Genomic DNA, 24,395 nt, shown 5'->3' with positions numbered 1-24,395 from the left:
TGCCCTTCCTAAACCCATGCTGGCTGGGTCTGATCCCCTGTGCATCCTGTAAGTGCTGCGTGACTGCACTTAGACTTATGTGCTCCCTAATGTTGCCAAGCACTGAGGTCAGGCTTATAGGCCTGTAGTTTCCCAGGTCCTCCTTCTGGCCCTTTTCGTGGATCGGTGTGACATTTGCCAACTTCCAATCATCCGGGACCTCCCCAGTGAGCCAGAACTGTTGGCAGATCATGGAGAGCAGCTTGGCAAGCTCTTCTGCCAGCTCCCTCATCACCCTGGGATGGATCCCATCTGGTCCCATAGACTTGTGAGGATTCAAATGGTTCAGCAGGCTGCTGTTTCCTCCTGGATTACAGGGGGGTTATTCAGCTTCTTATCTCCGTCTACAAGAGACATCCTCACAGACAATTATACAAAGTACAGTCTAGAATACACAAAGAGTGGGGAGTTCCAGGGAAGCATGTAGAGGGCAAAAAGCCATCACCAGCTGGACAGCACAAAAGCAAAAGTCAGCACCACCCAGGACAACTTCATCTCTGCTTCCAACCTGAAGAACTTGCTAACCATTTCAGACATACCAGTCTAACAAAAAATACTGTCTATCCTATAACATATAAGGTACATGAGGGCAGGTTTGGACTGGACATTAGGAAGCATTTCTTTACTGAGAGTGTGGTCAAATGCTGGAACAGGCTTCTTAAAGAGGTAGTCAATGCCCCAAGCCTGTTTAAGAGGCATTTGGACAATGCCCTTTACAACAGCCTTTAACTTTTGGTCAGCCCTGAATTGCTCAGGCCGTTGGACTGGTGATCACTGTAGGTCCCTTCCAAAGGAAATATTCTATCCTAGTCTAGAAGAATAATGAATTGCATATTAGAGATGCAAGTTGTATTTTCCTTTGGCAGCCATATAACTGGTTTTCCTTGAACACCAGAAAGACAAAGAAGGGAACTCTAGAGAAGATATGTATCCGGCGAATGCATCTGTTTGTTAGGAGGATGCTCCTTAACCAAGCCATTTTCTCTCAAAGATAGTTAAAGACCAAATGAAAGGTTAAGAGGAGGACAGAACTTCAATCAGATCAGAAAGAATCAGAAATAGAAGATATTTTTACAGACACCCACACTTTAGTTATATTGATTTAATGATAACTGTTCTAAAGCATTAAAAATAAATCCCAAATACGATGTTCAACTTGAAAGGTTCACTTCTTACTCTTACTACCATATGAAATAATAACTACTGCTGTCCTCGCCAGCTCATAGATTAAATGATGCATTAAACAAAAGGCTGAAGTAAATTGCCCAAAGTCAACAAGGAATTAGTTTTAACAGCAATAACTAAAAATCAGGATGTCCTATCACCACTGTCTTGCTTCTATCTGTAGACAACAGTTTATCTGTTCAACAGCCAGCACAGGCAAACAGAAATATGGATGCAGTTGAACAAGGTGTTTCCTATTAGATTGTGCAAAATGAGAAAAGATGCTTTTGACAAGTGACATTTTCTATAGAGGAAGCTAACATTTTGATAGAAAATGTTAACTCATTTCCTTTGAACATCTGGCTAAAATGATAGTCCCTCACTAGCTGAGAGGCTGGAGAGTACAAAATTTCTTGGTTTATTGCTTGAAACTCAGTTTTTCTGCAAATAAAAGTAGTTCTGAAAATCCATTCCTTTCTACAACCTTTAGGACTCCTTAGAGAATGAAAATCCAAAAAGAGTTAGTTTAAAGAATTTAGAACTTGGCCTTGATCTTTTAAAAGCATTTTTCCACCTCCCAGATGAAACTTTTTTCCTGCCTGGTTTTCAACGCTTCTATTTGCAGTTCCATTCTAGTTCACCAAGGCACCAGGCAGGTATCAAAGTGAAGCTAAATCCTGTGAGAACAAACTTTAGCTCTGCCTAAAAACACAGAACATTTATTTGTAAACAAAAATGGAATTAAAATCCATCATGATTTGAACTATACTTAACAGATGATTAACATGCAGTTCCTGTATTTACTGATTTGCTATTGAAATGAATTGTACATACAAACCAACATGCTAATCAAAAAAAAAGGTTTGTTTCTTCCTAGACCCATCTTTCCTCCTTTCATTGGTTGTCCAAAATTGAAACAAAAGCTAACACTGATTAAAACTGTGCTGACCTCTGTTAAAAGGTGCCAGTGAACAAAAGTGCTTCAGTTCCAATTGCCACACAGATTCGTATAATTGGCACATGTAATCATGCTGATTATAGCATAAATGAAAAATAAAATGGAAAATATTTGCCAAGTTGCTAAAAGACAAAGTGTATATTGAAGGATTTAGTTTTATGTTTGTTTGCTTTAGGACAAACAACATGTACATTAGGTAAATATCATGACCCTCGCTTCTATTTTACGTCAATTTCTATTTTAAAAAGCCCAAAGTCATCAGTGGTCTCTTTCATGTAATTCATACAACTTAATGGAATCCCAACAACTTTCTTAGTTACTCACTTTTGTGTGTGTACAAAGACTTTTTTCCATCTATCCTTACTAAGGAAATATAACCTTAAATACAGCTGTTTGGATTGTGTTTTGAATTAAAAAAAAAAAAAAAAAAATTAGTAAGAACTGGGATCATTCCTGACCTGGCACAGATGAAACTTGAAGAGAGCATTAAAAACAGAACAAAATAAAACCACAAGCAAAACCACCACCACCCCTAAACTTTCGTACTAATACAGCTCCTCTTTCCTGTAAAGCTGGTGGTTTTTGTGAATGTTTACTGAGCACACAGCAGGTACTGATCTCAGAAGTATCTTGGAGAACAGACCAAGATCACAACATCGTGTCTTCTAACATTCAAAATGTTTACATCAAATTGGTTTTTTATCCCATTTGACTGCCTTCATATAGCTCCTCTGCCAAAAACACTATTTTCCCTCTCTCATTCTCATGCCACTTAATTATTCTATGTTAATTAAAGGCACTTAAGACTTTTAATTCTTCGAAAGTCAGTTTTCCCCATTATATCACCTACACTGTGCTATTCAAAATGAACAGGCGTTCCAGATTGGTTCCCAGTGTTGCTTCTATGCAATCTTTTAATTAACTTTAATGATAAAACACAATAGCTGTATCAAATCTGCAGTTAGAAGCAGTCATAAGCATTTTTGAGTATTTAATTCAAAATTAATTGTAGCAATAAGTGCTCCAGAAGGAGTAACATGAAATTCATTAAGACAAACAGAATATCCTGTATCTTTTGGAATAAATGAAACACACCTATGTGAAATAGGGATTAACCAGTTGTTTTGTTCTGATGAAAAGCATCTCATAAAGAGATACCAAACCAAAAACTGACCAAGAGTCCAAGTGTTTTTTTTCTCCTGAGATATAATACAGTACGTGTTACACGGCACAAGAGAATTCATAGTAGTGTCCTACTAGACACTAATGAATTACAATCATGTATTTTTGTTTTGTGCACAATATACATGGAACAAGCTGTACACAAAGAAGAGAACCTGGATCACAGCAAGGTAAGAGTTTTAGGGAGGAAGGGACAGCACTACATGTGGCAACAACTATTGAGTCTAGAAAAGGTTGCTACATAAACAACCAAACAGCCTGTCTAGAGATGTTGTGGAATCCCCATCCTTTTAAAAAAGAAATCAAGCAAGTCTCAGGTTCAAGGACAAGTAAAAAATAGTATCTAGGATTTCAATTTTCTTTATTGTTGCAGTGGTTATGTCATTTTCCCCCCCTTTTTTATTTCAATGTAAGCAGCTTTACAAGTCCTAGAGAAAAAAAACCAAACTGATTCTGTGAAAACGAAACAAGTATTTTTAAAAATCATTATGTTTACAGAGCTGTTGCTTCTACCATTAAAAAAAAAAGTAAAACTGCAGAAACACTAAAATTACTGAAATTTAAAGAATAACTAAACCTATGCCACATATTTCTTAAAACAAATAAATTTTAAACCAATAAAATCTGTTGATCTTTCTGGTGTGAAGATACATTACAAGAGCATGTTTAAATGTTAGTATCTCCTTTCATATTGATAAATAATCTTCTACAAATTAATACAAACCAATGTAAAAACTATCATAGCCATACACAATCAAAACATGTACTACAAATTCTTATTACTGCTCATTAATGTCCACATAGAGGGAAGAAGATTGACCGTATTTTATGACTAATTATATTTACTACCAAAATGAAGATTCAGCAATGGAGAGGAAACTGTAAACGACACAGTAGCTACATGACACCATGTAAAAACTACATACAACATAGCATTACAGGTTCATTAGCTTGCAAGGAAAAAGGACAATGCCTACTATGCTGTTATGGGAGCTAATAAACAAAAAGCCCATGTGTTCTTCAGAGAAGTGCATGTGCAATTTCTCTACAACTGTTTGCTTCTTTGTCTGATGTGGAAACCAAGATATACCTAAAGAAACCTAGAATATTATCACCAGAGTGCCCTTGCCTCACCACAACCAAGAAAAATACTAGTTGCTGAAGATGTACTTGAGCATCACAGAATTTGCTGCAGAAGGAAAGAGACAGCAGACAAAGGTGGTAGGCATTTCATCTAGCCCTAATCATCTCACAAAGCCAGACCACTTCCAGCTAGCAGAATTCTGCTCTGCATTGCGTTTTATGTGCAGTACAATAGTAAGAATGCTGCTGTTGCTAAAGAAAGGGAAATAAAACTATTTGTATGCTTTCATTATCCAACCTGACATCTCTGCAGAAAAAAAAATATGTTCTTGTGCTGTCTTACAGCATGGACTCATTAGTAGTTTATTGTTTCACAAGATAGTCTTACATACAATCCCATTACTGGATAGCCTCGCTATGAGAGAATCTCATTAAATCCCCCTAACTGTTCAGTTTGCCCTATGTTTGGCTTTGAAAAAAATGTACTAGAGGTAAAAAAAAAATAAAATATCTTTATACATGTTTTCTGCTTCTCTGTCAGATACACAGCTTAGAAGGTCTATTTCTTCATATGTGTTAAGTCTGCTGTCCTCCAAGAAGTATCCAGACACAGGAATGGTTTATCTAATTTCACTGAATTTACAAAAATATCTGAGCATGAACTGTTTGGTGGCTTGGCACTTTCCAGCATTTCTCAAGTGTCAGTGGCATTTAAAAGCATGATGATCTTCATATCTATAAACAGCAGGAATAGTGAGGTTTAGAGAGGAAGTTCCACATGCTATTTTCAACTTCTAAGCTTCCTAGTCATACTGCTTATTCACAGCTTTAATAAACAATGATAAACATATACTGCCAGGCATAATCTACTATTCCACATTTAACATTACTATAAAAACATGTTTCAGTCAGCAGCCAAATACAAGAGGTTTGTCTGGGAAGAAATAGCAGCTTTCAGTAGAACATATGACAAAGTTCTGTCAAAAACTTCACACAAACAAACTCTTTGTCAGCATGCAAAATACACAGTGATCAGTCTCCCAAGTGCCTGAAAAGTTTTGGGTTTCAAGCTTCACTAGAACAAACTTCATTGAACAAAAGGTTCAAAACAAAAGGTGACCTCACCATTCAATGTGTTCATTTTTTGTTTTTGTCTGCAACAAAACACTAGAATGTATCTTGGGCAGGGGTAGAAAAGCAGTAGAATAGACTGCTTTATGGAGAATGGAGAACTCTCATCCCCGCAGCTATTTTATAAACAGTTTAGGCAAACATTGGTCAGGAATAACCTATGAGTAACTGGTCTTGCCTTGGGATGCATGAATCTCCTTTTAAGTCTTATGAGAAGTAGTAATTTGCCTTTTTTTCATTTTTGTATTTTCCTTCTAATTGAAGAATGCCCAGATTTTCGTCATGCTACAGAACACATGCACAAGTTTGATTACAAAGCATAACAAAAATTAAAGACTTCCTACAAGACAAATTTATGCATGTTTTCTAGGATAGGTACAATTTTTCTTACAGGAAAAAAGAAATGAAAAAGTCCTGCAAATCCACACAGACTATATTTGTGAGAACTAATCAGCTCAACTCACTTTTATCCAAATCTTTACAAGCACCTGAGAAAGCTGACAGATCCTACCACCTCGTAAGAGGTTGCTAAAAAACATACAATGATATAAAATCTCTCATGATCTCGTGAAAAAACTTTAAACATGTATGAAAAGGCAGAGATGACAGAACAGACTGCCTTGAAATGGAGATGTAAGAAGAATGAGGCAGTTATCTAAAAGCTGTCCCACTGAAGAAATAAGTGTTAAAGACTTTCTGACAGTTGAATTTCATAATGACATTGAATTCCATAATTTTTACGTATTGATGAGGGATGAGCAAGTTTTATAGCCCCCATCAATACAAAGAAAACTAGCATTGTCAAAATATTCAGTGAGGTCCCAAATCACATCAAGGCCAGAAGCAATCACAAATAAAATGGAAAGCTATCCATAAAAGTTGCTAAATATTATAAATTATTCCTGTCCATAAGTATTACATACCTGCAGTCCCTTTGTTATCAAGTCTGCAGGTCCAGTCAGAAGGTTAAGAACAGAGCTAATTGTTGGAGCTTCAATAATTGTCACCATTAGAAAATTAGAATATCCAGGAGCTCTTCCAAAATCTTGCATCAGTCTGTTTTATATTTCTGAAGGGAAGGATGGTCTAATTTCTACATTATTCAGTGTCAGATATGAATGACCGAGATCAAATCCCTTCTTTGCTCTGAACCTCCTCCATGAAGTCAGTCACACCGACTTTTTTTTTTGCCCTTGAATGGATGAGTGAGAACTCAACCACATATAAACCGGAAGAGACCTATGTTAAGCAAATCACAACCCCCCAAAAATTAATCACTGGTGTAACTTGACTGAAGTTAATGAAGCTGAAACAACTTAAACCCAGTGGTGAATTTAGCCTGAAGTGCTGTTTCAACTCTCTGCTTTCCAACAGGAAGTTATTAAGGTAAATTCATTTCAGTTCTAATTGTGTAAATAAATGCCGGGTTATATGAGCTGTCTCTCACAATTTACACATATTTTTGATTAATAGATTGTGGAGAGGTTTTCTGAAGCAGATGGTTATCAGTTTCTCTTTCAGAATTTGAATATATGCTTGCAATACCTGAGCCTGTAAACAGAGATCTAATTTGTTTTAGATCAGTTTTTCAGAAAACTCCTATTATCAAGGCCACTTTAAGTAGTTTCCATTAAAGAACTTTTCATTACAAAATCCCAAATACCACAAACATTAACAAAACCTAGCATTAGTACTGTAAGACAGTAAAAACTATTTTCAATTGAAACCCAAAGTAAGATAGTTTCAATGACATCAAGACAGGAGTTTTACAGCCTATAGAGACATTGAGTGATTATTATTTCTCCTTGTGTTAATGATGTCATATTTCAGTGTTAAAATAATAGACTTTAACAGTCTTCCATGAGAAAAAGAGAAATCCAGATAAGAAACTAAGCAGCTACCAAAACAATATTGGATAAAGGGTAATTTTATATGCCAACTGTCATAAAATTCCCCTGGGACCAAATGTGTAAGCTCTGCACTGTGCATGTTGCTTTATTTTATAAACACATGAATCTGAGCCAAGGAAGGTGCCAAACTATTACCAAACAATTTACAAACTTGTAAGTTCAGGACAGATGCACCCCAGTTTGTTTATTTTGCCATTAGTCAACTGTAACACTGTAACAGAATGAACACCACCTGGACTGTGATGTAGGTCCAGCTGAAATGTTGGTCTAACGTGATGAAGACCATCATGCCCTCCCTTTCAGCCTAAAAGCACACAAAATTCCAAATTTAAACCATTAGGAAAGCACCTCCAATGGATATTATGAATGTCCATGTGATTTCAATACCATATTCACCAAGTAAACCTAAAAATCTTCCTAACATGCTCATATAACAAAGATAAAACAAATACTAAAATTAAGTCTGGGTTCTTTTCTTTTTTAAAAACACCTAATTGAACTAATCTGAATTTGCTCTGCAGTGTAATATTAATGTTCCAAACAACATACAAAAAGAAAATTAAATTAATCACACAGACAGAGAAAAGCAGTGTTAAAGCTCACATTCTAAGGCCACGCATTAGCAATTCAGTTGGGAGAGGTGGAACAGTGTATTGGAACAACAGTATAAAACACTTCACACTCCTAAGCAACTCTGTTCCTGAAAAACAAGCACACAGCACGCTAAAATTTGTCTACAGAAATATTTGACACTAACATCACTAAACCCTCTACCCTTTCCTTATCAGTTAGCCAGACATTTTCAAAGACATCACAGTTATACCACAAGTAGATTAATAAGTAAAAAACACTATGAAAATCTTTAGCATGTCAAGCTCTTTAGCAAGGTAACACTGCAAAAACGTTCAGAATAAAGACTTATGACAAAAACGTGCTGAGTGAATTTGAGTCAGCAGAATACGCTCATCAGAATCAAATGAAGAGGAATTCTGGGAGAAAGAAACAGAAAAAGCACCTATTTGAATGTTTTCGCTCCTGTCTGCAAAGGTTTAATGGGACTTTTTTTCTGCTTGCACACAAAAAACATTTGCAGTAAATTTAGTGGTGATGAAAGATGCCAGATTGATAGCCCTAGGGACTGAATTTCTCTGTATACACAGAACAGATAAAGCACAGAGTGAGAAAGTTTGTACCCCTGCCAAAATGCCTTACAATACACAGCTTATGCAACCATCTTCACACTACAGAACCCTTTGCCTCTCTGCTGAAAATGTCAAAAATATTGCTGCTTAGTGTTCATTATAAGGGGAATAAAACATGGACAGTGTTTTTAGCATTGGTAGGGACAGAAATCAAGGCATCTGCTCATTTAAAAATGTTTATTTTTGTGCTGAATGGCTCTTTTGTCAGCTCTGAACTTTGCTGCAGTGTTTGTAAGGCTGCAAAGTCAATCTCCACCTGGTATGAAAATGCTTTCCTACTAAACAGCATGTTATTACATGCGAAAAATAGCAAAGGAGGAGTGGTTTAACTTTTTTTTCAAATAACCTTACATTAACATACATGACCATACACCTAGCGCTCAGAAATTATCTCAAAGGAGAACTAACTTGATTGTTTCACTTAATTTGCACCTAGGCCCTCACTCTCCAGTGATCTGCACAATTGATCTAACTGACTTGTAATGGACAGTAACTCCCTATTAATCAGGTTTTCAGCGTTAGGCTGGAAGCTACACTGTCACATGGAGCAGGCAGGCTTCCAAGGAACCTTGGATTCTTATTTCCCTTACTACTAATAGCTTGGCCAAACAGCAAAAAGCCTCCCCCTACTCCCTGGCCCCTGTCCCCATCCAAGCGTCAAGCCATTTTTTGTTGTCAACAGATGACATGTAGGAAAGCAATAAGTTAAGGGTTATAGTTCATAATGGCTCTAAATACAAAATTGTTGACCTCATTATAAAGACTGACTTTCATGTCAAAGGAAGATGTCCAATATAACCCACAGGTTGCAAATTCACTAGATCTCAAACCAGGTGTGGGATTGAGGCGTAGGATTAAATGCTACTTCAGTTCTTGGGAGACTTCCTTTGTGTATGTATGGGTTTGGAGTGGGGGACAGTGATGACAAGAAAATATGGCAAAAAAGTGAATATACTCTCTGATTGATTTTAAAAAAATAATTATTTATAGAGACTATTTTCCTGAGTGTGCAGCGTTTACAGCACTTTTGAAGAAATCTCCTACCACTCCTTTTACTATTTGTAAATATTTGCTATGGCTAAGTGGTTAATACATAGCAAAATAATACTAAAAGACTAGTGCTTTAATATTAACTTGAAAACTAAGCTTTAAATTGAGCCAAATAAAGGTAAATCCACAAAGTATTTAGAACCACTGAAAAGAAAAATATCTCCTTACTATCTTTTTGACCCATACAACTAAGGAGCTCTTTTGGTGCAAGCATAGACTGGAATCCAAACGAACAGGTAGCTCTTTTGATTACCTCTGATTTATTTCAGAAAACAATAATTAGGAGGAAACAATAATTTCAGCACACCCAACAATGAATGTAAATTATAAAGACATAAGGCTCTATGAGGTAAGACTGTAAATTCAGATATTTTCATGTGCAGATAGCTGGATTAAACTAGAAAATATATGGCACGATCAGCCATTCACATAAAAATAACTGTTCAAATGTCCTTGTGATACACTTTAACATATTCAACAACTTTCTGCATTGTATTTTCTAAACAAAAAATGTACATAACTTACCATTTTCCTAGGGTTTCAATAGTTTTTCAAAGATAATGACCAGGTCATAAAGAGGTAGTCCTTTACGCATGCAAGATTCAGTATATATCTGGCAGTTCTAGTAGGCAGAAAAAAATCCAAAACATAAGTTTAGCCTATAGAGATCTGTGGTTCAATCCAGGCAATTGCTAAGCTAAAGTAAATAAAAATATGAGGAAAAGTGTGTCATTTCTAGTGTATGAAGAATTGTCAGGGCATTTTGCCTTTGATTCCTCCAAAACACTCCTCTGAATAATCTCAATTAGTCTGAATACTCCATTCAAAGCACTCCTGAGTGTTCCGACTGGCAACAAAAAAATTCCAAAATTAATTAATTAAGCTTAAAACTATACCTAATTTTTTTGTGGCCATAGCTGTCATAAACTCTGATAAGGAATGCTGAATTAGGACATGACTAAACACTTACTCTAAGAAAATCAAATTATGCTTGATGTTCTGGAAGTCCTACAGATTACTGAATTATCAGACTAATTAGTAAGAGAGGGAAAAAGCTATTAAAAACATAAAGTCCAGTTTAAAAATGGATTGAGGTCTATCCCATCATCCAGCTGGACAGTCTGTCCATTTCCCTTAAGGCACAGGGAAAACTATTACAGCACTCAAGGTAAAAAAGCAGAGGATATAAATTTCAGTTATGAAGAACTCGTGCATTTGACAAGGGATTTACATTCTTTTCTAAATTCAGTCCAACCCCTCTTCACGCCACATGCAGATCTGCCAAAAAGAGAAAAACAAAGCCACAATTTTCTGTCCCAGTTTCTGTTTAAGAGAGATATGTCAAACAAAATGACTTTGTTTGGTAAGTAAGCACGTGTTAATCTCTCACTTCACAACCAGAGAAATGAGATATAAGAAATAAGGCAATTTTCAGAAATTCAAACATAAAGTCTACTTTTGAACCATTAATTTGAAGACCAGTATACAGTGTGATTGCTAGATCTCTCTTGCCTTCTCCACAAATTAGACAGGGAGTAGGAAAACACGTTTGGGAGCATTCTCTCTCACCATCGCACTGTGGCCACTCACCTGCCACTGACAGGTTTTAGCACAGGTACCCCTGAAGAACGAACTCCAGTTTTGCAGAACTTGATAACGTTTTGAAGATGTTCTTAAAAGTTATTTCTCGTTAGGGCATTAGAGACATTGCTGAAAGGACAACGTCCCTGCTACTGAATTACTGGTTTGACCTAAAGCGCGATTGCAACAAGGTATCGAGCAGAAACGAACCAACAGAGACTGATACCGGAGCTCCGCCGGAGCTGGATCCTGCACCTGCTGAGGGCGGCAGGGCGATACAAACACCCGAGTCCCGAAGTGACTATTTAGCTGAAGACGCGGAGATCAAAGTCTCTCGTGAAACACCCTGGCAAACCTCAAACTAAATACGTAGCTCCTGGGACTTCACCCGCACACTGAGCGCACACATCGCTGCACGGGGCGACCGGCACAGCGTTTCTGGCCGGCACCAACCTCCCCCTCCCGAGCCACCGCCACCCGCCTCAGCCCTCCGCCTGCTCTGCTCCAGGGACACCGCGCCGGGGGAAGAAGCCGCAGCGCCGGCGCCCGCCCATGCCGGCTCGGGCGGGCAGGGCGCTCAGCCCCACCGGGACTGGCACCGGGACCGGCACCTTCCCGCCGCCCGCCCGGCGGCCCTGGCCCGACCCTGGAGCTCCCGGCGGCGCCGGGACGAGCAGGAGGCGGCGGCAGCGCGCGGCACCGGGGGAAGCATCTCCCCTTCCCCTCCTGCGGACGAGCCGCTGTCAGCTCACCTCAGCTCCGCGGCGGCTCGGGCGGCCGGGACCCGCCGCCCGGCATGGCGTGGAGGCGCGGGAGCTGGTGTCGCCGCGCTGCCGCAGGCTGGCGGCGGTGCGGGGCGGGCACCATAAACAGGGAGGGAGGGAAGGAGGGAGGAGAGCTCTCGCCGGCGGGGCGGAAGCGCGCTGGCGAGGCCGGGCAGCGGAGGAAGTGACGCTCCGGTTGCCGCGGCGATCGCGCACCCGGTGCTGGCGGCGCGGCGCGGGCTGCGGGCAATGCTGGCGGGACAGGCCCCGCCGGGCGCCGCGGGCTGCGGTCGCCTCCTGGCAGCGGCGCTGCGGCCGCTGCTGTGCGGGCTGTCGCCGTGCTGGGCGGCGGGGTGGCAGTGCCGGGGCCTGCGGGTGGCGGAGGCGGCGACGGAGGAGGCGCAGGTGGTGCAGCGGGAGAAGCGGGGCGGCGTGCCGGTGCGCCGCTACATCGCCTGCCCGCGGCTGGCGCGCACCGTGCAGCAATGCCTGCAGCGAGGGGCCGGCCCCCAGCCCCTCCTGCTCGAGTTCGCGCCCGGTGAGCTATTCCGGGGCTCCGGCCGTGCTCCCGGCGGGAGGGCTCCGCCGGGGCGCGGCGCTGCTCGGCGCCACGGTGACCTTGGGGGGTCAGGGCGGGCTGCCGCCCTCGCCACCGGCGGTACCAGCCCCCCGAAGGGATGGTGGTGCTCAGGGAAGGACACGGGGCCTGGCCTCTCCCGTGATTTCGGGCCGGGGTGGCGGCTTCCTTGCGTTAGGGCGCTGCCCGGGACAGGATCCGTGCAGGGGGTTGTCCCAGCCCGCCACCCTGGCGGGTCGCTGCTGTTCAAACTGTGCTATAGAGTAAGCAGAGATGTAAGTGTCTGTCACGTAATATTGTGGTTTTGTAAGTGGACTTTGTCAGTAAAAGCACACCCAAGACAGGTAGCCCTTTGCAGTTACTTAATGTCTGTGGTTGTGGTTTTTTTTTTTTTATTTCTGCAGAGTGTTATTTTGTCTCTAGAGATAATGTGGGTACGATTTCAAAGTATATTTCAGTTGGCAGAAGAAAAAGTAGAAGTATTTGAAACGTTATCTCCAGTGTTCCTAAGTATCTCATTGTAATGCCGTGCTTAGTGTAATTCAATGAGCAATCTCAGGCAGGCTGCCTGTAAATGATTTTTCTAACTCTTGTTTTGAAGTGTGTTTAAACAAATACAAGCTCTCATGCATTGAAGGCGAAATGTCCCAAGTGTCGTGTTGAGAAAATCACTAAAGGACATTACTTAAAAATAGAAATGCACTTTTAAAATTTTTTTTTTAATTTTTTTTTTTTTATTTTCCCACTTCAGGTCCTGGAATCTTGACTCAAACTCTGCTCAATGCAGGTATTAGAGTGGTAGCTCTGGAAAGTAACTTAGCTTATCTTCCAAACTTACAGGTACACTTTCGATTCAGCTGCATGTTTCTAAAACCTAATTAAAGGGAAAATAAGAAATTAACTTACAATTTGTAATAGCTGTTGGATCAAAAAGGAATTAGACAGTAATTGTTACTTGTAACATCTGACATAATGCCTAATAACAGTAAGTATTGTTTGGTATTATACATTGCATATGTAGAATATTTTTTAATTAGTTGATTTGACGTTTTGTGTATGCAGGAATTCAAGTTCATACATAGTCTTTCTATGAATAGTTTCATGGATAAATTTGAAAGTAATATTAATCAGAGTCATTGTATTTGTGTATGTTTAAATAAGAGGTCCATATGTAGCTTTAAGAAATCTGTAAAAATGCTCTTAGTTATTCTGCTTATCTTAATTGACACTTACATATTAAGACACATGTGTTGTCCTCTCCTGCTCACCTGGGCTTTTCATGGATTCTAGGGGGGTCAGACACTGAGCTGCAGAAGCTGTGCTAGAAGGATGGTGTTATAGTGCTGGTTTGGAACCAACAACTCACCCTCTGACTTAAAATGTGTATAAAAGGCATTCTCTCTGTGTATATGAAGAATTCTAGTTGTAAATCATTAAATGAAATGGTTTGTTTAGTTGAGTATAGTTTAGGATTTTTTTAAGGAAAAACATTGCAGAACATCGTAGTAATTTAAGAATTGTTTTAATGGCACTGAAGTTGCACAGCATAAAAAATGTCAAAATGCCCAGCACAATGAAAGAAGCAATTCTTTTTATCAGCTGTAAGAAGCAGCTCTGAGATTTGACTCTTGTTGACTGCTTGAACATATTTTTTGTTTGGGTGGGATGTTTTGTGAGACCAGTTACTATATCCAGATTTCTTCAACTGAAGCCGATTTTATTCAGTCCCTAGAGAATAGCCTGGATGGACAATTAAAGGTCATTTATGGTGACTTCTGCAGACTGGATCCTTTGGTGAGTGGAACACTGAAACCACCTGCCGTGTGCTCTGACAAGCTTTTTGAAACCATGGGTGTAGCAGCAGTTCCTTGGAGGGCAGGTATATGATCACATGTTACAAATACATTTGGAGGGTGCATAGGCAGTTTGGCAAAATCTTTGGGATTTGCTTGAGGTATATGTTCTGTTAAATATATGTGCTCAATTAATGGATACTATTTTCTACATTTCAACTTTTCTTAGACTCATGATAGCTTCAAAAAATACCCCATGTGGCAATATGGGATATCAAGTATTTTCTTGTCTGTTAAAGGTTTAGTCTAACACGAACTGGGCTTAACTTTGACTAAGGCTTGAATTGTATTCATTCTTGAACAACAAGAGCTCACAGACTTTCTTCTCTTAATTATTTCTAGTTTAGACATTAGAATTAATGAGATTGTCTAATATGTATTGCAAAATTTTAAAAATACCTTTACATGTTATTGAAACAGATGTACCTCTGAGAATTTTTGGAATCATGCCACACACATTGGAAAGAAACAGACTTTGGAGGCTTCTTTTTGGCCTATATGAATGCAATTCCATATACAAATACGGAAGAGTAGAACTCAACCTCTTCATAAGTGAAAAAGAATACATGGTATGTTCAAGGTATTTTACAGGTAATGAAGATGTAGTGCTTCACAGAACACAAACTCATTTATATTGTATGCTTAATGTTTTTGCTAGTGAATTTTTTTTCTACCAGAGTTTTTAAGTCTTGTCTGTTTCCCACTGGTTCTCTTTATGCAGTGACAGCACTGTCAAGAAACATTCTCTTGTCATATAACCACAAATCTTACAAATGTGAAGACCGGTCCTTGAGAAGAATATGCAGCAGCAGACTAGCTGCTTTCCATTGTAAATTGTGAGGTGCTTAAATTCTGTAACATGCTTTTGCAACAAAATTGTTTACTAGTTGCATGTAATAGTCAACGAAGACTGAATTCAAAATGCAAGTGAAAAGGATTCGGGTAGAGGATTCCAAGTTACTAAATACCATAATCAATGAGATGCACTTGTCCTGTTGAGTTGCTTTTGTATGCAGTACTGAAAAGAACTGAGCCAAAATGTAATGATTTACACACCTTTTTATTAATATTCTGTACACTAAGGCACAGAGCTGCTTTCTGGGTTTTCTGATGTTCCTAATTTACGCTGTCTGGAAGCTCTAGAACTGTACTTATACTTCAAGGATACCTTTTTTCCCGAGAAACTGGGAGGTTCATACAGAGCCAGAGCCATAAACCTTTAATTACTTGTAAGCCTTTGAGGTCTGCTTACACAATCTGTGCTGTGTCTAACACCTCACTGAAAAAAAATTAAAAGTCTTAAGTATCTTCTGTGAAATGACAAGTTGGACACCACTGAAATACCAACTTGCATGGCATGTTTTTAATGGCCAGATTTTTGAGTAAATACAGGGCAGCTCATTCTTTTTATGCAGTCGCTGTGTTGGGTTTTTTTTTTTAAATTAAGTTTTATGGCTTTATTGTGAACCCTGTTAAATGAGAGTTGTGTAGTAAAAGCTATTGGAACCTTCTTTTAGTGGGCATTGTTTGTTCCTTTTTGTTGGTTGTTTTGATTTGGTTTCTTATTATATGACAAGGCTGTGTAAATCTATTATGACAAGTTAAATCTCCCTGCTACAATCTACTTCTTTCCTGGCCCTGTTTGAGAATAATAACAAGCTTTTCTTTGTTTCTTGTCCTGAGAGTTGTTTGATCTGTAATATTGATCAGGATGATGACTGAGCAAGTTGCTTAATGTTCAGTGAGGTCACCTGATGTTTTACTTATTCTGCTTGCATGTCTTCTTGGGAATATTACTTTGCCAGTGCAAGCTGATAACTCTGACAAAGTTACGGTAATATGTAATATTACCGTAATATGTAATATGATCCCTGCTTCTCTTGTGTGTGAAAATTCTCTGCCTTAAAAGGGACCAGAAACTATGTGCTGGAGATTCATACACAGTTCAGTTATCCAAATAACTGCTGGGAAGAAATACTTAGCCTGTTATAACGTCTTCTAGTTGGGTCTTCTGACAAGATGTACTAAAATATCACAAAGTATGTATTCGAGGCTTAATGTAACTCTACTTTGGAATTTTAGACTTAACTGAATTTCTTTGACTTAACTGAATTTCTTACTACTTGTATTTATATGTATTTGAATGAGGATTTTGCTTAGATAAAGGAACAGTCTTAGTTTTTGCAACAAAAACCTCTTTCTCTGCCATTTTTTAGGTATTAAGAGCAAAGCCTGGGGAAGCATGGGCTTATCAAGCACTTACTGTACTTGCGCAAATAGGATGTGAAATTGAATTACTGCACAAGGTAAGTGTTTTGTACCAGCTGATGTGGCCTAATGCTATGGACGTGATTTTAGAAAAGAGTTTATAGTGGTTTACTATCCTAAACTAATTGGAAGCTAATTTAATGTTTAAATTAGTTGGAGAACTGTTGAAAACTTTTGTAGAAATTATTGATGTAAAAAGCTGAAACACTCATGTTTTGTGTAAAACTCTCATTAAGCAGCATCATGATTCACTATGATGTCAGTATTTTTATTGCAAGCCACTGTCCTCTGAATTTTTGCCATCCTATATGCTTTGGAATTCCTGAGCTGTATTCAGTAGAAATTTTTTTTGAGTCCTGTTGCTTTCATGCTTCAAGCATACCTGCTTCTTCTGCTAGTCAGTACTTATCTTACCTTGTCAAACATAATATGATATAGTTTTAAAAATTGTTTATGTTTTTCCCCCACCTCCACATGAACACATGGCCATCAACTTTCACTTAGTTTATGCTTTTCAGATTTACCTTTCTTTGTGCTCTGTTTTGCTAGGAACCTACCTTCATAGTTTTAAGTGTTTTTCTAATCTAAAATTAAGTTTCATTATCTATTGTCTTCCAAATACCTTATATCATGGGGTATGTATTAAGGAGTTGAAGAATGATACTCTTTGAAGATGGTCATCTGACTAACAGGGATGAAGAAAAAGTGGAGGCATTTAATGTGTTTTTTGCCTCAGTCTTTAGTAATACTGATACACCTTGGACTGCCTAGTCCCCTGAGCTGGAGGACCACAGGTGTGGGAACAGTGACTTTCCATTTGCAGACACTGAAATTGTAAGGGACCAGCTGTATCAGCTGAATGTTCACAAGTCCATGGGGCCTGATGGGATTCAATCCAGACTACTGAGGAGCAAGTGGAAACTATGGCAGGACCTCTCTCAGTTAGCTACCAAAGGTCTCGGGAGTCTAGGGAGGTTCCTACTGACTGGCAGCTGGCCGGTGTTATTCCAGTCTACAAAAAGGGTGTGAGGGAAGAGCCAGTGAACTACAGACTCGTCAATCTAACCTCAGTACCTGGAAAAATTGTGGAGAAGATTCTACTGGGTCCTGTTGATAGGCATTTGAAAAATAATGCAATCATCAGGCACAGTCAACATGGATTCACAAAGGAAGGTCCTGTTTAACTCACTTGACACCCTTCTGTGATAAGGTCACCTGCCCAGTGGATGAAGGGAAAGTGGTGGGTGTCCTTTTTCTGGATTTCAGTGAGGCTTTTGACACTGCCCCTCACAGCATCTTTCTGGAGAAGTTGTCCAGCTGTAGGATGAGAGTTCATGGTGTGCTGGATGATGAACTGGCTGAATGGCAGAGCTCAGAGGGATGCACTGAATGGGGCTACACCTGGCTGACCACTGGTTTAATTTGAGAGCCAATATATTGTTCAATATATTTGCCAACAATCTGGATGCAGGAGTTGAATGAACCATTAGCAGATTTCCTGAAGCATTGGGCAACGATTAACAGGATGAAATGAAACAAGTAAAAATGCTGGATTCTGCACCTAGCATAGAGTACCAGTAGTAATTGGGAGAGGAGTGGCTGGAGAGCAGCCCTGCAGAAAGGAACTTGGGGGTGCTGGTTGGCAGCAGTTCAGTACGAGTCATCAGTTTGTTCCCTGGCAGCCAGCAGGGCAAACTGCGTCCTGGGGTGCATCAAACATGGCATCATCTACTGGTCAGTGATTGTTCCACTGAATTTAGAGTTGGTGCAGCCTTACCTTGAATATTTGGGCAGTTCTAGGTCCCACAACTTAAGAAGGTTGTAAAGATCTCTGAATGCATCCAGAGGATGGCAACAAAGCCAGTGAAAGGGCTGGAAGGAGTGCTATATGAGGAGCAGCTGAGGCCTTGGCTTTTTTGGAGCAAAGGAAGCTGAGGAGGGGTGACCTCGTTACTCTCTACAATTTCCTCAGTAGAGGGAGGCTAAAGGGAGGTACTGAGCTCTTTTCCCTAGTAACCAGTGACAGGACACATTGGAATGGTTCAAAGCTGTGCCAGGGAAGGTTTAGATTGGACATTAGGAAGCATTTCTTTACCAAGAGGGTGGTCAAATACTGGAACAGGCTTCCTAGAGAGGTGGTTGATGCTCCAAGAGATATTTGGACATTGCCCTTAACAACATGCTTTAACTTCGTCAGCCCTGAATTGCTCAGGCAGTTGGACTAGATGATTGTTGTAGGTCCCTGCCAACTGAAATAGTCTATTCTATTATAACAAAATGCTTTAATTCTGTTATATATTTGCTTCCTCCCATAGGAACCTTGGTCATCATTTGCAACTGATTTGAAAAATGGGAGCCTGGCAATACCAAAATCTAAGGTAAGATTGTAGTGTACACTTTTCTTCTTTTAAAGATGTAGTTAAACCACTTTTTATTAAAGGTTAAAATAACTTTATAGCAACATTTATAAATGTATTTTTAAGAAGTGTTCTAATGAAAATTTACAAGCAGCATGTAGATTCATCAAAAAGTGAGTGAAGAATTGCTATGCACTTAGAAACTGAAATAAACTATTATCTTTAGTGTCTGTGATGGAAAAAATATGGTAAATAAATAGCATAAAGGAATGTTAAGAGGTATTTTTCAGAAAAAGTTACTGACAGGGAAACATCTACTTGCTTAAACAAAACAAATGTTACTACAGTTAATAACACAATCATTATCCTGCTGGTTTTGATTAAAATAGTAACTCATATCTCCATTATACATTTCATGTGATAGCTAATTGCTGAAAAGCATGAGTATCAAAGCTTAAATTTGAGAAGTGCAAAAATACCTTTTGTAAACTTCTTCACTTTTCTCTTTTAAAGAAGTAATGATGTTCCTTTGTGTAAAAGAAGCATATCCCTATTTAATTCTGATAATATAAAAGCATGTTTACTTAGTATTTGGTTTTACCCTCCCCAGAAAACTGCTATGGTTTGAGTGTTGTTTGCAATGTTTCTTTAAGATAAAAGTGAATGTAAGTGACTGGGTGTGCCTTACGTGCTTAGCTGTGTTGCTGAAAAACTGTGTAGAGAGGCATATCAGGTGGATTATGCAAGATGTATTGTGACAGCTTTAGGAGAAGTACAAATGTGAGACCTACTGGACAATATATCCATTGCTGCTAATACAGAAGTACATTTATTTCAGTTAAAGACTCCATCCCAATTTCATAAAATTGAGTTGCAATATTGTCTTAGCGTTACACTCAATTCCATCTTTATATACAGAAGGCAGGTAGTTGAAGTGATCTGATGCCTTGCATAGTATAGGAATACTATAATAGCTTGAAAGCTCACATCAAGCCTGTATTGTCTATTTCAACTAAGAAAGTTCAGTCTTAAAACTGAACTTGTATGTGATAGTATGTTTATTTTGTTTTCTATTTCCTTTCCTGTTTGGGGCACAGCAGAGGTAAAGCCTTATCTTCCAATGAAATCATCAAGTTAAGGCTTCTAATAAGAAATGTTAGTAGTGGTGAAAATGAAACTCTTAGCTAAAGACAGACACTGTCTATCATCTTTTCAGTGATTTATTTTGTTTTTCTTGCAGTGGCTGCCAAATGACCATTTATGTTTGGTACGACTGACTCCTCAGCAAAATCTATTTACAGGAGGCTTGAAGCCCACAAATGCAGCTACCTTTATTTTCATGGTGAAACAGTGTCTTGCTAAACCTACGTCTAGACTTAGTGATAGACTAAAGTAAGTAAGAAAGAATTACAGTTTTTATACTTTTTTCACAGAAACATAGGAAAATATTAACATATGTTCTCAAAGAGGTATTTATTTGCAGATGAAATACTGTGCTTTTTTAAAATTAATTATCTACATGTAGAATAGAAGATTTCATTTGTGCAGCCCACAATACAGTATTTTGGGGACTGTTCCTGGCCCGTATTTACAGATAATAAAAACTTGAGGTTTGACAGAAAGGTCGACAAGTATTTAGAATGTCATCATCATGGCTAGGCTTTGCAAAAGAAGATTTGGGATGTATATGTGCAGTAATTCTCTGTACCTCCAATGGGGGTGAGGTCATGTATCTGCAAGAAGTTTTCACTTACTTTACAGACATAATAATAAAGCCGCCAAGACTTTTGCAGGTATAGAAATTAAAAGCTGAAAAAGTTTCAGTTTGTAACAGACATCAAAGTCATGCTAATGAAAACAGCTGAAGGTTATTGAAGGTGGAATGAGGATGTCCTCAAATGGCTGTTATCTAATTAAAAAATTAGGCTTTAGACTTATTTACTAATTATGAAACTGTAATTTATTTTTTTTGGTATTACACTGGAGCTATTCATGTTTGGTTTATGATCAGTAGATTTCTGTTTCCCAAAAATGGAAGGTCTTTACAGTCTGGAAAGCATTGACTTCTACTTGCTGATGAAAATAATGAATATACTTCTCACTTGCTGATAATAGCTTATGAAAGTTAATTTCCAGAAAGAGGAAAGAAGAAAAAGCTACTAAATTCCAGTAACTCTCTTAGCAAAGAAAGTGCAAAGAGCCTTAATGGATTTCTCTCTTGAAGCTCACTGGTGTCCCTCATTTCAACTCAGTCCTTCAGCCAGGAAGTTGAAGGCTTCTAATTGAATCTTCTGTGTATTTATACACCCTTTTCCTGTCTGGGAAATAGTTTAATGTATGTGCACATTTATAAAGGTCTAGCTTTCATACATAGCAATGCTGTAGATGGAGAGAGAGTGGATACATCTGTTTATATATAGAAGAAAATACCTGGGAGGTGTAAGTCACTAAGTCATGCTATACTGAGTCATCTTCTTGAGGATTGCCTTGGCTTTAATTTCCCAGGCACTGAAGAATAACCCCTTTTTATGCTGTAATGCCTGTTACTGATTTACGCATTTCAGGTGGATGAGGGAGGGAGGGCAGGCGCCCATTCTGTAATGAAGAGGACACCCACCCTGTAATGAAGAGACTTATGTGGTTTGGTATTGGCTATGTCTGCTGGGGGCTTTATTTGGTATTTATGTGTCTTATTAGCAGATGTTTCTTCCTGTTTGCAGTATGAATTGAAAATAACTTATGTTGTAGGAAGAGGTTAACTTCTAGAAGTTGTGAAAGAGTGAAGTGAACCTTCAGATAATGTTTCTTGCTTTTTAATTTTTCACAGAAAGGAATGCTCATTAAGACTTTGTTTGTTTGTTTCAGTTCATGGAGCTTGGACAATGGTGGCAAATTACTGAAAGCGCTAGAAATTCCAGAAAATGCTGCAATGCGTGACTTGTATCCAGAAGACTACAGGCGTCTTTTTGAGGCTTTACAAAATTCTAGTATGTTTACTGAAACCTGGTTCTATGATGAAGTCTTGGAAAGTGTAAGGACCATAAACTTATAAAACTAAAGCTTTTGGAAGATCACCGTAGCTTCCGAAAGATTACTTTGATGAGAAACGGTTTAAATAAAATCACAGATACAATTAGCTAGATGATTTCCTGTCCAAACAGGAAAATAAATTCAGCAAGTAACAGGAGCCCTTCTGTACAGGATGAAAGTAATGGATTTGCAGTTATTTGAGCACAATCCTATCTGGAATGGACAAACTTTGCAACTTTTCTGGGAACTTACTAGTCACTTGCTGCTTTTGGATGTACAACTTAAATGGAACTTTTTGTTACACTGCTGTATATTTACAACATTTGAAAAGTTAACAGACCAAATAATGATTATTTGTCTGGTTTGTATTTTAGTTCTTAGTGATTTGAATGCCTTTTGGACAGATTACAAAAAAACATAGGTCTTTATAACCACTGAGTCTGCTATATTGTCTCGTTATCTAAAAACCTTGCAGTCTCAAGTCAACAAAATATTAATAAATAATTAGTGGTGTGTTACTATAGGACAAAGTAATGACTGCATGATAAAACAGTAACTGGGAGTTGCTTTAAGTAAAGATTGTAATATCTGTAGGGAAAAGTTGTAACAGTTCTTTCTTTTGAAAATAACACAGGACAATCTGTACTGGATTTCAATACACAAACAGCTATATGTGTATGGGGATTATTTTAGGTCTGAAGGTCACCAGAATATTCAGTGCTGTATAAACAATTTGGAAAAATGAAAATAAAATCATCTTATTTGAAACCGTTGCCCATGTTTTTGTTTAATGTGTAATACATGTACAAAAAATTTACTTCAAACCCACATGCTCTTAAAATTCTCTTTTTAGCCATACCCACATGCTCTTAAAATTCTCTTTTTAGCCATAGTACTCCATAACACAACCTGTTCCTAATTTCTCTTCCTATCTTACCGTGTAACTGTTCTGTTGTCCAATAAGGCTGAGAGGCTGTACTGGTTCTGTGCTCTATACTGTACTCTCTGGGAAGCACTGTGGCCAAAACTACGCCTCTTTAGCAAAGTACAAGTTAATAAAATGCCTTTGGTGAAGGCTGAGCTATTTTCAGACTTTGGAAAACAGCAGTGCCCAAAACACTGCAAACACAGAATTGTATTTCTTAAGCAGAGTGTGAAGTACAGATGTGACAAGCATTCATTGTGGTCTTCTGCAGATGGAAAACTGAGCAGCCTCAGTTGCCTCTGCTAGGTAGGCCACAGCTCTCTTGAAGCTGCTGGTAAGCTTTTGTAATGTTATGATGAAACTCCTGGAAAGGCTGAGGCTTAATTTGCAGACTGTCTCTGAGTGTTGCTGGTGTTACAGTGTAAGCCATGAAGATTTTAGGCTTGCTTTCTGTTCATGTCTCTGTTTCGGATAACTTGCATTGTAAATTGACTATGAATGGCAAACTTGCATTAACGGAAGCAATTCCACCTTTTTCAGTCTCATTAGATGGTAACTGTCTTACCTATTGTTCTGTGAGAATGCTTGTCTCCTAGGCTGATCACCCACACACACTTTGAATCAAAATATCTTGCCGTTGTTGCAGAAAGATGTCTTATACCAACATACTAGGAGAAGTATTCAATGCATAAAATGTAAGACCACCACTGTCTAAATAAACATCTTTAACTGTGTGCTAATAACATTTCAAACATGAACTGAAAAAAAATTGTTTTATTTTGATGCTGTTGGAAAGCAGCATTTACTGAGCCAATACAGAGACTCCTACTGTAAGAGCAGGAGTCTGTAAGTGGAAGGAATATTGCATAATTGTGGACTTAAAATGAGGAGATCTAATGGTCGCCAGAAATCTGCCATTAAGGCTAAGTGTAAGCAATGTTTAACCCTGAACACAAATGTGAAGTGGAGAAATGTCATTATAAAAATGGTTTTGGTATTCATGTAAGAGATGGAAAAAGTGAAAATTACTGTTGTACGTGAATAAATACATGGGTAGTGAAAATTAATTAGGTCTATGGATTTGATTAATTGATGCTATCCACTCGGTACTTTCTACTGTTGCAGGATTACAGCTTTTGTAGGATAATGTTGACTGTAAACTTTCACTTCACTTTCAAGTTTTAAATTGTATGTAAAGGTTTGTCATACATTCTTGTTATAATTTTTAACCAACCCTCTACTACTTGTATTCCTTTCCTTTGCGTAACTCTCTTTGCCATATTCCTCTGTATGTTTATGGAAAATTGAGGCAGCCACCTCT

General features: G+C 38.6%; 2 protein-coding genes across 4 annotated transcripts in view; one reads left to right on the top strand and one right to left on the bottom strand.

Moving 5' to 3' along the window:
• The window catches only part of CNST (consortin, connexin sorting protein), a 49,233-nt gene extending 37,094 nt beyond the window's left edge, over positions 1 to 12,139 (bottom strand). The window contains exons 1-2 of one of the 3 annotated variants that reach the window (XM_027657291.1): positions 12,053 to 12,139; positions 10,245 to 10,341 (exon numbers count right to left, since the gene is read on the bottom strand). The gene's annotated coding sequence lies outside the window, so the exon portion shown is untranslated. Of the gene's footprint in view, positions 1 to 6,480; positions 6,759 to 10,244; positions 10,342 to 12,052 lie in introns of those variants that run through there. The other 2 variants (XM_027657295.1, XM_027657294.1) reach the window with 2 other exon arrangements.
• A 174-nt stretch (positions 12,140 to 12,313) lies between these two features.
• TFB2M (transcription factor B2, mitochondrial) lies at positions 12,314 to 22,922 on the top strand. The gene is made up of 8 exons (XM_027657357.1): positions 12,314 to 12,602; positions 13,393 to 13,481; positions 14,367 to 14,520; positions 14,915 to 15,063; positions 16,711 to 16,800; positions 19,078 to 19,140; positions 20,360 to 20,511; positions 21,985 to 22,922. Exons 1-8 carry the CDS (start codon positions 12,314 to 12,316, stop codon positions 22,169 to 22,171), a joined length of 1,173 nt encoding a protein of 390 aa, XP_027513158.1. The 3' UTR covers positions 22,172 to 22,922.
• Positions 22,923 to 24,395: the final 1,473 nt, after the last annotated feature.

The sequence above is a fragment of the Corapipo altera genome, unplaced genomic scaffold, assembly GCF_003945725.1.
Source record: "Corapipo altera isolate COAL_440 unplaced genomic scaffold, ASM394572v1 2c, whole genome shotgun sequence".
Classification (NCBI taxonomy): Eukaryota; Metazoa; Chordata; class Aves; order Passeriformes; family Pipridae; genus Corapipo; species Corapipo altera.
This window is presented reverse-complemented; position numbering and strand designations above follow the sequence as displayed.